At 37.1% G+C, this 14,679-nt stretch overlaps 1 protein-coding gene across 1 annotated transcript in view; it reads left to right on the top strand.

Moving 5' to 3' along the window:
* Positions 1–7,658, top strand: part of TFEC (transcription factor EC) — a 93,024-nt gene extending 85,366 nt beyond the window's left edge. Inside the window, exons 7-8 of the mRNA XM_074164240.1 lie at positions 5,398–5,545; positions 7,278–7,658. Coding sequence (XP_074020341.1) covers positions 5,398–5,545; positions 7,278–7,658 — 529 coding nt within the window. The remainder of the gene's footprint in view (positions 1–5,397; positions 5,546–7,277) is intronic.
* Positions 7,659–14,679: the final 7,021 nt, after the last annotated feature.

Raw genomic sequence — 14,679 nt, 5'->3', positions numbered from 1 at the left:
CAAATCTTTGACAGATTTTTGGTGCCTGGTGGGAAAACTTATGTGAAAGGGTAATAAAATGAAAGCAATTCCAGGGTGTTTAAGAGAGACTGCCACAGCAGGGAAAAAAAAAAAACCAAACAAAAAAATCCCAAAAACCCCAAACCAAAAAAACCCAACCCAACAAAAAAAACCAATAATAAGAAAAAAAGAAGATAAACCAAACAACAGAAAGTCCATCTCTCTGTCCCTGGGAGCAATTGTGTGGTGTCTCTGGAGAAGGAAGGAGTGATGCTTTCAGCCCTTGCCATGGGCCCTCTAGTGGGATAAAACAAAATGCGTGTTGTCACTGTCTGCCCTTTGCCTAAGAAAAAATAAAATCAGCTTAAGAGTCTGTAGACTGAGCATTTTTCAGAAGTCCACCACTCAGTGCAGGAAAAACAAGAGTCTAAAATAATAATTGCTATAATTGTTATAATAATAACATTTTATACTAATGCATATACTTACAGTAACACAAAATGCATATTCCTTAAACTATACCTGCATTCCCTTAAAGCTTATATTTGTCATCAATATGAAAAAAGCCATCTCAGCAGTAAAGCCTATTGCAGGATTAGCAATAACAATTCAGTGTGATATTTAATGCTGAACTTTAGCCTTAGATTTCTCATGTCACTCAGGGAAGCCTTAAGACCATGCACTAGCATGATTGTGACTCGCATAAAATTGATTATACAGATTTTGTCTTTATCATTTGCATGTCAATACAGACCTGCATGACACTTCAAATGAAAACTTCTATTGATATTTCAGCCTTTTTTTTTATTTTTTCCTTTGGACTAAGAAACTCTTGATTATATTAAGGATTTCTATAACAATAGAAAGCTGTGTGAGACTTACATGAGTACAAGGTTGGCATAACAAGCCACTTGGAGTGATATCACCAGAGAGAAAGTTAACATACTGCATCCATTTTAGAAAAATCACAAACTCGGCTCCTTCTACAGCATCGACCCAAGATTAGGTAAATTGGCATGTTCCTGTTATTAATATAGAATTAAGTATTACAGCTGAGTTAAAATAAGAAGCTCTTTAAGTACCTAAATAAAGTTTTGGCCACGTGTGATCTGCTGCAAACACAGACTGGTAGAGGAATTTTAATTTTGCTGGTGCATCTTTCAGTATTCAAGACCATTTGGGCAAATAATTGAAAGATTTCTCAGAAAAACAGTGGATGGCACTGTTGGTTTGCAGCTATAAAGCAATAATGGAAGCAAGTTATACTGCAATTAGAAATGGACCTGAGGTTCAAATTCCAGTTGTGAATTTTGAGTGCCTACAGAGGTGTTTCAGTTACATGTTTTGGTCTGGATTCAGGTTTAGTTTATGAGCTTATTCAAAACATTAATATCTAGAGCAATCCCTTAAGCTCTTCTTAAAATGAATGATCTGGACATGTAATTTTGCTCCAGTAAGTGGATGATGGATTTTACCCACAGATTTTGGTGTTGTTGCCTGATGAAAAAGTTTCAAGTGTAGAACCTAAAGACATCACCTTTTGCTGTTTTAGTCTGCAAACCCATGATATGAGTTCAACAGTTACAGCCCCAAAGTGGCTCATGTTTACAAAAACACAAAGTGAACTTAAGTGTGTCACGTTCTGAGGACTGCTGTCTTCAAAATGCTGGTAATCAGGCTCTTTTTGAAAATAGCCCTATTTAAAAGCTTTCAAGTTTGTCTTAAGAAAAAAGAGGCATCAAAAGGCACAGAACGATTTTGAAAAACTAGGTTTTAACATAACTTTGCTATAGCTTGGTGCCAGGTTAAATTAATCCAAAAAGGTGTAAACATATTTTTTTTTTAATATTTGAGGGTGGAAATACATTAATTTTGTTGTTTTGTTGGTCAAGCAGATCAAAATTATTATTTCTTTCTGGTATGGTCCTGTGTTGCCAAATCATAACTCAGTGTCCTTACCCTCTCTTTCAGTTCTTGCTTTCTCCTTCATAACACCTTACTGTGCCCCCAATCTGCCCTCTTCTTCTTTGAAAGAAAGAGATGTATCATCTCTTACAATACTTTATCTGTAACATTTTATCACACATAGCATTTTCACCTCATATATTGATTTTAGAAGATTCTTCTTATAGTGGGAACTTAGCTGTAAAAGGAGAAACCTTACTGATGCTTGAACTAATGACAGTGAAGCAAATCAGCCTTTGCATTGAAGAGCAAATACTACTATAACTAAGCCATTGTGGTTAGCATGCCTGTCCCAGATGGCTTGCTTCAAGAAGATTACATTCAGACTCAGGAACAGAAAAGGACATTTTTGATGCTATTTGGAAACCTTTTATGATTTATATTTCTTAGAAGTGGTGTGTGGGGTTTTTATTTCACTTTTGTTTTGTTAGTTATATAGTGAACTTGTTTGGCTCCTGCAGAGCTTCCGCAGGGACTTTCTTTTGACTGGCTTAAACCCCTATTCTTTTCTTTCTTTCTTTTTTTTTTTTTTTAATTTAATGATGAAAAGTGTGGATTACATTGCTTAAATGAATGGGTGTTTTAAGTTCACTTCATGAGCATTAGAAAATGAGATAAGTAGAAGTTGCAAAGAACTTTGACTCTTTTGTTTAATTTTCAATGCTTACATACCCAAGTTGCAGATGATTCAGAAATGCAAAACAGTTATACAGAATAACTCAAAAATAGAGTTTAAAAAGGTCCAAAATACCCAGTCATATTTTGCTGAAAAACTCATAACCTGCTCCTTTAAATACCTTTCTATTTGTGGTTCCTTTGTGTTCAGCCTTTCAGAACTCAGTTTTAAGTGGGTTAACAGGACTTCACATTGTGATACAGTCTGGAAATGCCTACGCAAGGACTGTTTCATGGTAGCCAATCAGAATTGCCAGGCATACTAAGAAAAAAAAATCTTTCCTTTCAGAGTTCTAGTTGGTTTACAGAGCCGAGACGTTAAAGAGAACCACTGAGGATTTGGGCAGAAGTAGTGGGCTGCTCTCACTCTCAGCATCTGCCTGTGCTTGACCGTCTGACTGTTGTCTGTGGACAGCCCCTCTAACATTTCTTGTAAAGGAAAACCTTGTGTACACTCATGTGATTATAAAATGGAAACTTGCTGCTCCTTTCAGAAGGATACACTTTGTAATTGTGCAGGTCATCAAAACAAGTACAAAGTCCTTCAAAGTACTTCTTTGAGCAAGCATAGTTTAAAGCTAATTTCTTAGAAACAGGGAAAGAAATGGTCTGCAAACATAGTTTCAGCTTCACAAAGGTATTTGTTATTAGTAACTGCTCTGTTGCTGGCAGACTCTGTGACTATCACCCTCTCCCAAACTCTGTTTTCTGTTAACTTATTTTAATCTTAGATGATCAGATCCTCTCGTCCTGCCTACAAGAGGTCAACTTGTGTGAATTAGTGGAGCAACTTTGACATCAACAAAGTTGCCTTAATGGAAATGAGCTGAAGATCAGTCTCATGGCTATGTTTCTTTTCTCCTAAATGAGAAACTGTCCTAGGTGAGAGTTATGTGTTTTGGTCTGGGCATTTGAGATTTGTAGAGAGATTCAGCTGGTAAAGTTAGGAGAAGATAGGGTTCCAAGACTAATAAAACACAATGCGTTTTTCACTTATTTGCTACTTTTCCATGTAGACCTCTGTTAATTAAACTAGATAACACATGTGTAGCTTGCTACAAATTTCAATTATTGTACCACATGCACACACAAAGACACAATCCTCCAGCCTGGTCACTGCTGATGACCAGATCTGCAAAACTTCTTACTGCTCTCAACTGACTTGCTCCACGTGTAGAGTTTCCCATGTGTTTCAGTATTTACAGGATGGAGCCTTACATGTATACAATAAAATAAAAGGGGGGGGAAAAAAGACAGGAATTAATAGACAGTAAAAGAGTAAAATGAAAAAAAAATATAATTCCCGCCATCTCCAAAGACTAGTTGATCTGTACAGAACTTCATAGGTTCAAAACAGTTATGAATGCAGAAGAGGAAGAGGGACTGCCAAGAGGTGATTCAGTTGTCATAAGGGAGACAGGTTCTGCTCATGGCTCCCAGTTCCACCTTTGCTTTAGATTTTTGACCAGGGAGTGTCTAAATGAGAGTACATAGACATTTCTGCAATAAATCCGTTCCAGATCACAGTTTTACTCACCATAAGTGAGCACGTGAGTAGAAGCAAGTCTCATTAACTAAAACAACCAAGGAATAAGGGAAAGTGATGATTGACTGGAATACAATTTATATTTCTTTTTGACTCTAAAAATGCCAATATATGCATGTGGAATAAGTACTAAGAAAAACCCCCACACTAAGGTGGTTACTTGTCACTCCCAACCTGAGATTCTTACTGGTTTTAACAGCTTTTTCCTTCTCAGGGTTGCTTTGTAGGGCCAGAACCTCTATCAATCTTCTGCTCAGTCTAAGCCATCTTGAAGTGGATAGTTTGGATAAACCCTTCTGTCTATATTTAATGCCATGGGCCCATCTCATAACATGCCCAAATGTTATTAGAGATTAAACATTTTCAACATTTTTTTTTCTTGTTCCAAGGCCTCCAAGACAATAAAGGAATACGTGGGAAGTTGATAAATGGGTACACGAAGGTTCTTGAACAGATGTAACTGAACAAGTGTGTTCGTGTTAGTAAGACTTCTTGTAATCTGGAAGTTAAACCATAATTTCCTGAGCAATGGACGTGTTTAATCTTTTTTTTTTTTTTTTTTTTTTTTTTTTGTGAGAATTTATTTTGAGTTGGGTTCTGTGTGTAGCTGTAGATTTTAACTTGGTTTATATTGTTTCAAGATTTTTGAATGGGATTTTTGTCATTCTGTAGCCACTATGGTTACCAAAGTGTGATTGTCTGGTCTATCATCAATGAGGAGTGGCATTCAGCACGGACCATTTTTTTCTCAACTAGCATAAAAGCAACCTCATTAGTAAGTCAGGTAAAAGGAGTAGTATATTCAAAAATGATCTTTAAAAATTTAGGCTTAAGTCCTCAGTAATGTATATTTCCTAGTTCATTAATGCAGAAATACTGCACATAGATTTTAATCTTAGAGTTAATAATAAAAGCAATTTTCACTAAAAATATAAAAACTGTAATGGTAGAATCATGATATTGCATTTAGCTCTCCCACAAAAAGTCACTTTATTACTTTCTTTTGACACTTATTTTCATTCTGGGATTAATTTTACTATATAAGGGCTTCTTAACTATTCTATTAAAATTTCCATTCAGAAGCAATAATATCTAAGAGTGAATAATAGTCATGTAAATCATTATTTCATATTAATGTAAAAGATTTTGTAAGTTCTTATGAATTCTGCTGACATGCACAATTGTGAAAAGGTTATCTCTACATTCTGCAGTGATATGCGCTGGAACAAAGGAACTATTTTAAAAGCATCAGTGGAGTACATCAAGTGGCTACAAAAAGAACAACAGAGAGCCAGAGAATTAGAACACAGGCAGAAGAAATTAGAGCATGCTAACAGACGACTTCTACTCCGAATTCAGGTTTGTATAAAAGCATCATCATGAACTACAAAGCTTTCTCAGTACTTATCCCTCATCAAATTTTATTAATCTATATCACTTTTCCCCAAATGGCATTTATTAAAAATGAATTGGCTTTCCCTATTTATTGCTGTGTACACTGGGGAGGGGGTATTTTTTAGATTTCTAGGAAATACCTTTGATAATTAGACCTTACATAAAGGAATACGTGGAAAGTTAATGAAGTATTTGTACAAACAGCTTCCTTATGTATATATTAGAGCCAGAGAAAGACAAAAAAGAAAGCAAAGAAGTGTATCTCTGCAGCCAAAAATCAATACTGGACATAAAGTTCCCTTCAGTGTTTTCATTTTCCCTCTGTAACCATTTTACACGTTACAATTCCTTGGGTATAGTGTGCCATCTAGGTCCAGAGGGACCTAGAGAGGCTTGAGAGATGGGCTCGTGCAAATCGCATGAAGTTCAACCAGGCCAAGTGCAGGGTCCTGCACCTGGGATGTGGCAATGCCAGGCACAAATACAGGTTGGGCGGAGAATGGCTGGAGAGCAGCCCTGAGGAGAAGGACTTGGGGGTGTTGGCGGATAAGCTCAACATGAGCCGGCAGTGCGCACTGGCAGCCCAGAAAACCAACCAGATCCTGGGCTGCATCAAGAGAAGTGTGGCCAGCAGGTCGCAGGAGGTGATTCTATCCCTCTACTCTGCACTCGTGAGACCCCACCTGGAATACTGTGTCCAGCTTTGGAGTCCTCAACACAGGAAGGACATGGACCTGTTGGAACGGGTCCAGCGGAGGGCCACGAAAATGATCAGAGGGCTGGAGCACCTCTCCTATGAAGACAGGCTGAGAGAGCTGGGGTTGTTCAGCCTGGAGAAGAGAAGGCTCCAGGGAGACCTCATAGCAGCCTTCCAATATCTGAAGGGAGCCTACAGGAGAGCCGGAGAGGGACTCTTTGTCAGGAGATGTAGTGACAGGACAAGGGGTAATGGTTTTAAATTGGAAGAGGGGAGATTTAGATTAGATATTAGGAGGAAATTCTTTACTGTGAGGGTGGTGAAGCACTGGAACAGGTTGCCCAGGGAAGTTGTGGGTGCCCCATCCCTGGAAGCGTTTAAGGCCAGGCTGGATGGGGCTTTGAGCAACCTGCTCTAATGGAGGTGTCCCTGCCCATGGCAGGGGGTTGGAACTCAATGATCTTTAAGGTCCCTTCCAACTCTAACCATTCTATGATTCTATGTTATATCTGCTTGCCACATGAAGCAGCAGAATAAGGCCCTGCATAGCTTGAAATGCAAGATTTGAATATAGACACGTATGAAGATGATAGACAGACATACATAAAATCAATCGTCTTATATATGGTGATTTACGCATGTATCTGTATATCATAAACATCATCAAGTAAAGTGTCTTCTGTTTCTCTGGATAGCCATGAATAATGAACTAGGAAGTTGCAACGCTTTTCTGTCAGCTTTACTGGGCTCAGTATGCAATGGTTTTAGAGAGGCTGTCCCACCTTTTATGTTCTCGTAGGACAGCTGCTTACCAACAGGAGGGGACTCGAGTGGCCAGTTATCATAGATTAACAATTTCATATTTTAAAACAAATCTCAGAACTGGACTAAAGGTATAATTAATTTGCATGTACGATCCGTATACTTATTGCAATAGGTCTGAAGCCACTGTTTCGTCTTTTGAAGTCACTATATAATTGTTTTTGTCTGAAATGTTAGGAACTAGAGATCCAGGCACGTGCACATGGCCTTCCAGTCATGTCTTCCCTCAGTGCTGTCGATTTAGCTGCACAGGTCATCAAGCAACAGTCTTACACAGAGGAGAACTCCGTAGACTACTCTCAACAAATGCCTCCGGCACATGGACCAAATTCTGATGTTTGCGATGGATCTACAGCCTTTTCGGATCCACTTTCACACTTCACGGATTTGTCCTTCAGTGCAGCTTTAAAAGAAGAGCAACGGCTAGAGGAAATTTTACTTGATGACACAGTGTCACCATTTGGAACAGACCCACTCTTGTCCTCCACGTCCCCAGCCGCGTCAAAAGAGAGCAGCAGGAGGAGCAGCTTTAGCACAGATGATGGAGATGATTTATAAAAGCAGAAAGGGCCTCATACTTCTCTCAATCACTTGCTAAAAGACTGAGTTGAATGTAAGCATGTTGTTTGTGCTTATTTTAAATATGAATAAGGAGAGCTACAGTGAAGATAAGTTACTACATGACAAGGGTTTCAATCAAACCTTACTTCACAGGAAACTGGGATGGACATGAACTCATATCACTTTGCCCAAAATTCACACCCTCTGTTCACAGCTGACATTTGCACAAATCTTTCTTCACTGGGAAAGTTTTTACTAATAGTAAAACTAATAGTTCCATGACTTTTTACAGCACTATGAAAATGGTTACCGCAAAAGGAATATCCATGTTACAAAAATGTATTGAAACTCCCTCTTCAATATGCATTCACTATTCTCTGCTATCAACATGAGTTTTAGTCATCTTTTAATTTCTCTTTTTTACATAACTAAAAATTCTACAAAACATGAAGCAACAGGGAAGTATTTAAGCTGGGAACTATAGAGGTGTTACAGGTTTTAAAATCTGGAAAAACAGATGGTAATACTTTCGCACAAGTGCAGTGAGCATGAAATTTAAACTGCGTAGGCTTCTGTTTAAAAGGAGAAAATCCATTAAGCTTTTCATGGAATTCAATTTTTTAAAAATTTCATTTGTAGAAAAAGAACAGACCTTTAATATATGTTTTAATGATACAGAAGAAAAATGGAAACTAACATAATGACAGAGACTCAGATGAACTCAGACGGAAAAAGATATGACATTTCAGCAGAAAGACTGTATGGATGTACAAGACTCAACAAAAATACTCCATGTCACAATGAGCACAATTTAAAACAAGCACTGTCGGTAACAGTGTAATGTCAGCTGCTTACTCCAAGAGTATTCAAACTGTGTCCTTTTTTGTGTGGAAGAGTTCAGAATTCAGACACACAACAGTGTGCTTCTGGACAACACTTTCAGTCTCCTTTGGCAGCACAGCAAGGTTTTTCCAAAGAGACTCTACTTTATCCATACACATGCCTTTGTTCCATTTGGAAACGGAGGGAAATGTCAGGATTCCCATTGCATACACTTGAAACAAAGAGAATTTAATTTCACATTTGGTTTTGAATTCACTACAGAAAATCTGAAAAGGAAGACTTTTCAAATGAGAGGGGATATTCAGAAGTGTTGATGTGGTGCACAGCTTCTCATAACTTGCTTGCTAAGCGGGGGCGTTCAGAAAATGTGTTTTCACGAGTCAGTAAAGGCTTGGCAGTGAGAGGGCAGGTAGAAGGCATAACATTTCTATACGTAGTGAAATTCTGGAGTGATGTATGTTCCTGGAGGACATTAACTGCAATCATTCTAATTGTAATATTAATACATGGGAAAATAAGCTGGCACAGGTCCTTCATAGCTCTTCCTCAACCAGAGCCAAAAGATCACATTAGGGAGTTCTCTAATGATTCAAAATGTGTTTCAAAAGTATGTATTAATTTTGCTGTCAATGAGCCTGCTTCTAAACCCAGAAGTGTCACAGGATTGGAAACAGTAAGAGGAGATTAAAATGGATTGTTTGTGTGAATGTTTTAAATGTATTTCAACATATTACCCAAGAACAGAGCAATGATTTCTTCCTATTCCCTCTTCTGTTACTGGTACCCGGGTCATCCTCACAGCCCTTGTGAAGTTTGAGTTCCTGACCAACCCAGATAGTGTCATGTTAGTTTCTTAATTGAAAAGTAAGCAGTGGCATAACAAATTATATCTGGATGACTATGAAAGATGATGGAGTATTCAATTTCAAAATAATATTTATATTTTCAGGAAACTCGAGGATTTATATGAGCCTATGCAAACTACTTGGATATAAGCTGTACAAAGCAGAACTGATCTTGTTGCATATGTGTGGGGTCCCAGACAGCCCAGCACACAGCTGACCCTCACAAGAGGCTAAGATGTGCTTCCACTGTGTGGTTGAAAATAATAACAACAGCAAACAGTGGTCTGGTAATTTTTTAAATTTTTTTTATTTTTAGTATGGAAGAAAGGAATGGAAAGACAAATGAGTATTAACCAAAGGTAAATGAACATAGAAGTGATCACTATTTTAATTGGAGTGCTTCTATAAATTAAGCTCATTAGAAGAGGAACCACTATGTCATAGTTTTGCCAAAGACTAGCTAATATTGACATTTGAATACAATATATGATGAATTAAAGCTAACACTTATGCCCACATTATGTCTAGTGTAGGATGTGTATTGTCCATTTCAGCTGATAAAAGGAGGGGTTACTTGGTTGATACCAAATGCCATTTGTCCTTGTACTGCAGTTTCTACTACATTAGTTTTAAATACACCAGTGTGGATTGCTCATAATGGAGAAAAAGAAATTAAATATGAATGTATTACATGATTTTCCCATTGAACTTTTACATGGGAGTTAGACCGTACTTCTGAACTATATTGACTTTAAATAACATCCTGAATTTCATCACTTTTATAAGCACTGTTCTAAAAAAACATTATAGCGCATCCATTAATTTTTTTAAAGTTGATTTTCATTCTTCTGACAATTACTTTGGTCTGAAGCACCAGACTTTTTTTTTTTTTTATGTTCCTGCATGAGAAACTTAACAGAAGATAGTGAATGCTCCTTTTGTAATATACCGTACTGCACCTATCATTAAACACATTCAAGCTGTCTTCATTCACACAAAATCCCCAACCGCCTTGCCCAAAACACTAAATGTATCCATACCTATAGGTGTATATTATGGTAATGTTGTTTCACTGCTGTTATGTTTGTTTTAGTAGGAAGTAATTATAATTAGTATTTTAGCTAACAACTATAACCTGTATTACAGCATCACCCTTGGAATTAAGAGGTGATACAGAGTGCAAGAAACAGTAATCTAGGACACTCTGGGGATAAATAGGTGGTACTGAAGGCATTTAGGAGATGTGTGTGCTGGTAACCATACCCCAGACTTTGTGGAGTAAGCCCTGCCTCTCCCACCCCAGGTTTGGTCAGGCTGTGGTGAAGCTGAGAGGACCGTTAGAGCAGAGCAGAGCATGGTCCTACAGAGGAAAGGGATTTCATGACTACATGCACAAATCCTGATTTCCTTCTTCAGGCAGACTTTCTTTGCTGTCCATGCGGGTTCTATTGGACCAAAAAGTGGTGAAAGCAAAAGAAACTTTTTAGGTATTTTCTATAGAGATCTATTTAATGAAATCTCATGAAAGAAAGGCATAATATGTCTGTGGCTCTGGGCCTAGAAAAGAATTTAAAGACTTACAGAGTTTGACCTCAAGCAGGGCAGGGGGTGAGGGGAACTGGCTATTTTTGTTGAGATGTATTAAATGAGGAGTTCTTCCTTGTTTTCAGTAGCAGCTGTTCAAAACTGGTGGACATATTCTTACAGAATACACAAAAGAGCAGACTGATAATTATACAAACGGAAAGGGAGTTGAAATATTAATATCCTGTTTATTTCATGAAATGGATATAGATACTATACGAAGAGCAGAAACATAAATTATTTTGTTACACATGGCATGGATAGTGTGAAAAGCTACCATAAGTGCAAACAGTTTTAACAAACAGGAACACAGTTGCTTTATACAGTAAAATAACTAAATATGATTCAGTCATTTAATCTTAATAAGAACATTGTTATTATAATACCTTTTGACTTTAATAGGGTTGTATATATGAATGGAAGATGTAAAATTATTGTAATTTAAAATTATGTTAAGTCTCTTAGATAAGTAGAGGCATTTACATTACTATTATGAGACTGTAGAATATTTTTATAATAATTGCTATTTTTCATTGTTAAGCGTATAGTATCTTGTTTTCTAAGTCAATGTATGCAGACAATGTACTTTATTACACACTGTACATGCGATCTTTTTAAAATTACATTTTATACATGCTGGTATTTTATGTTTATTATATGAATACAATTAAAGGACTGAAATTAAAACATCTCTTTACATGTCCCTTGTGAGACTTCACTATCCAGTCCCTCAAAGAATGCCGTCACAAGACAATATAATAACATCCACTAAGAACATCTGAGATACCTAACAGACAAAACACTTCACAACTGCTAAACATTTAGTCCATTATGATACATCATGATCCAGTAGCCTCCCATTAATAAAAATAATTGATACATTCTTTAATATGGTCTCCTGCCATCTGCTTATTCCTGCTGCTAAGGCTTTGATTTATGGAAAGTGTTTTCAGAATGTTGCAAAATTGCTAGCAGGCATGATGATATCAGTTAAATCACTAAGAAGCTCTACAAAAACCTTTTAATGTACTAGATGTTCCCCAGACAATCTAGGATAAACAGAATATTGTATTTTAAGACGTAAAACATTTTTTTAAAGCTGATAATTAGGTAGCATTTGGCACTAAAAGATACTCTTACTTAATGAATTAAGTAAGGATTCAGATTGCATTTTGAATTCCTAATATCAAAAGGGCTGCTTTCTTTAGAAGATATTTGGTGCTTTCTGTGCATGAAATGATGCAAAAGTTGTTGAGTAGCAATATATATTTCAGCTATAGTTTTGTAATAGTCATTGTTTCATGTAAAATAGTGTTCTTTGTTTGTGTACATCAGATAAACCTTCTATTTGTAATAAAGATGTTCTCCAGGCTCTTTATTTCATCAAATCATTAAGACACCCCTATCAGTACTAAAACAGAATATTATTATAAATATTATTTAAAGTTCAGTGATTAGCTGTGGAAAGAAGCTTTGCTTTTTTACATATTTATTATGTACTTAGGATTTGATCATAAAAGGTACCCAGCTCCTTTGTGAGGGACTGAGTGCCCTCAGTTCACTTTGAAGAAAGGCAATGCTCTGCCTGTTGCAGACTCAGACACTTAACGATTAAACAAACAGCATCAGAAAATAAAATCAGAAGTTATTTCAGAGATTAGAAAATCATTATGTGGTACACTGCTTGATTAAAAGTAGTGATATTTGCAATTGACAGACAAACAGAATTAATGTCAGCATCATTTGTACTGACAACCAATGGGAGATTATAGCAAAATATATGAAGTTGTGATAATAATCAGACCAAAAGTCTAATTATAAAGGAGGCTGCAGCAGTGAAGTACGCTAAGGCTTACTGGTTAAATCACTGGTACCCATCAAGTTAAATATATATCAGTTTCATTAATTGGCAACCACAAGACAAATGTTCTATATTCAGGGTGGTGATGATTTTGATATAATCCACCACATTGTGGTTAAGTATATGATTCATGTAATAAGAAAAAGGTGCCTCCAGGCTATTGTTCCTAGCATGGATTAAAATTTACATATTGCTTCTCCTTATGTCAAAACATCTGGTGCCTGCAAATGCTAACATTTCGTTAAAAAGTTTCACAAGATAGGAAAAGTGGATTGGAAACACTGCATGTGAATCATTCAAGCATTATAATGGAATAAGAGGCTGAGTTATGAACAGGCAGATTGAACAATAGTATAGTCAAAGAGATTCATCTGCTTATGAGTTTGATAGACAACACTTTGTATAAGAAGGGGAAATGCCCTAAATCATAAGAAATAACTGATTTTATTTTTTTTTTCCAAATGTCATTGACATATATCATCTTGGTTACTTTCCAAACTGCTTTTTTTCCGCCAAGTAAGATCCCTTTACCTACGTAAATATACTTAGTGCTAAGATCATGACTACATTCATTTCATTCATGGACTTTAGTATGTTGGCATCCCTACCTGCCATGTAGTTTCCTCAGAAAATTTCATGACTCTTACTTGTACACTCCTATTTTACAGCAGTATATCAGGGTGTAGCAGGGTAGATCTCAAAAGATTTGGATGGCCAGTTATCCTAATCTTCTTACTTCCCTGGAAAACCTAACAGTCCTTGCATCAGCACACAGAACCTAGATCTTTTTCCTTTTGATTTCTAGGTGGGACTTAAGATGTTTTTTTTCACTTATTAAAGAAAATTTTTTTGGTGCTAGGTTATCTGGAAAGCTACATCACAGGTTGTTGCAATTAACATATACATCAATCTTGGAAATTTCCATCTGTGTGAAAGAAGGCAATAAACAGTGTTTTCTGTGAAGTCCTCTGATTCAAGTGATACTATATCTACTAATTTTCTGGAATCAAAACATAAAAATTCCTGGGTGGGTGCTGTGTTTGCAAAAGAGGAACCATTCAAAGAGTAACAGCTCCCCGAAAGTGCTTTGGCATTTAAAAAACTTACTCCTTGGATTAGAAATTTACTTTCTCTTTTAGGCCTCTGGAGTTCAAGCACGTAACATTTGTGTACCCTAAGTTGCCCCTCAATGATACCCCGGGGATGTCCCAGGACCACGTGTCTGTGCAACGCAGTCGGCAGTGATGGTAATCTCTCTTTTCTACAACCAGTCCCACCGCCAGCAGAGTCAAACAACCAAAGCCTCTGGTGGTGAGCCCTGTCTTCCCATCTCGCCAGGCAGGGACACCTCTCCCCAGCCTCACATTCTACTGGATTTCTTCTGCAGAGCTGGCACAGGTCTCCTAATCGTTCTGCCTCAAATCCAGAGTGGGGTCACCTTGCAACTCTGCTAACACCTAACAGGTTCAAAATCCATAAGTACAAAATGGAGGTTACACAATTTGATTGCCTATCATAGCAAGCAAGGATTTGGCAATGTGCTTGAGCTCCTCGGCTGACCTCTCAGGCTTTCATCCATGAAGCCTGAGGTGGGTTTGGAAAGAGGGTAGCCAAAGCCCAGTGCAGGCCAAGAGGTCTCCCTACCACAAGCCCTGTGAGAACATTAATTTTGTGAATGGTGGTTAACAGGAGTTTTAGGGGGTTTTAAGCATTTTACACAAACATGTGCTTGTATATTGTATTTACTTGTAATGGACTTGCCTTCAGTTATCAAATGATTCCAAATTACTTAAGTTTAATATATAGAATTTGGAAAAAATCTGCTAGCTAAGTATTTTACATACTCTCCCAGGAATAGTCTGAGTTAAAGGAAATGTGTGTTTTT

This window comes from Numenius arquata, chromosome 2 (genome assembly GCF_964106895.1).
Source record: "Numenius arquata chromosome 2, bNumArq3.hap1.1, whole genome shotgun sequence".
NCBI lineage: Eukaryota > Metazoa > Chordata > Aves > Charadriiformes > Scolopacidae > Numenius > Numenius arquata.
Note: the sequence above shows the minus strand (reverse complement) of the source record. Positions and strands in the feature narration are given on the sequence as shown.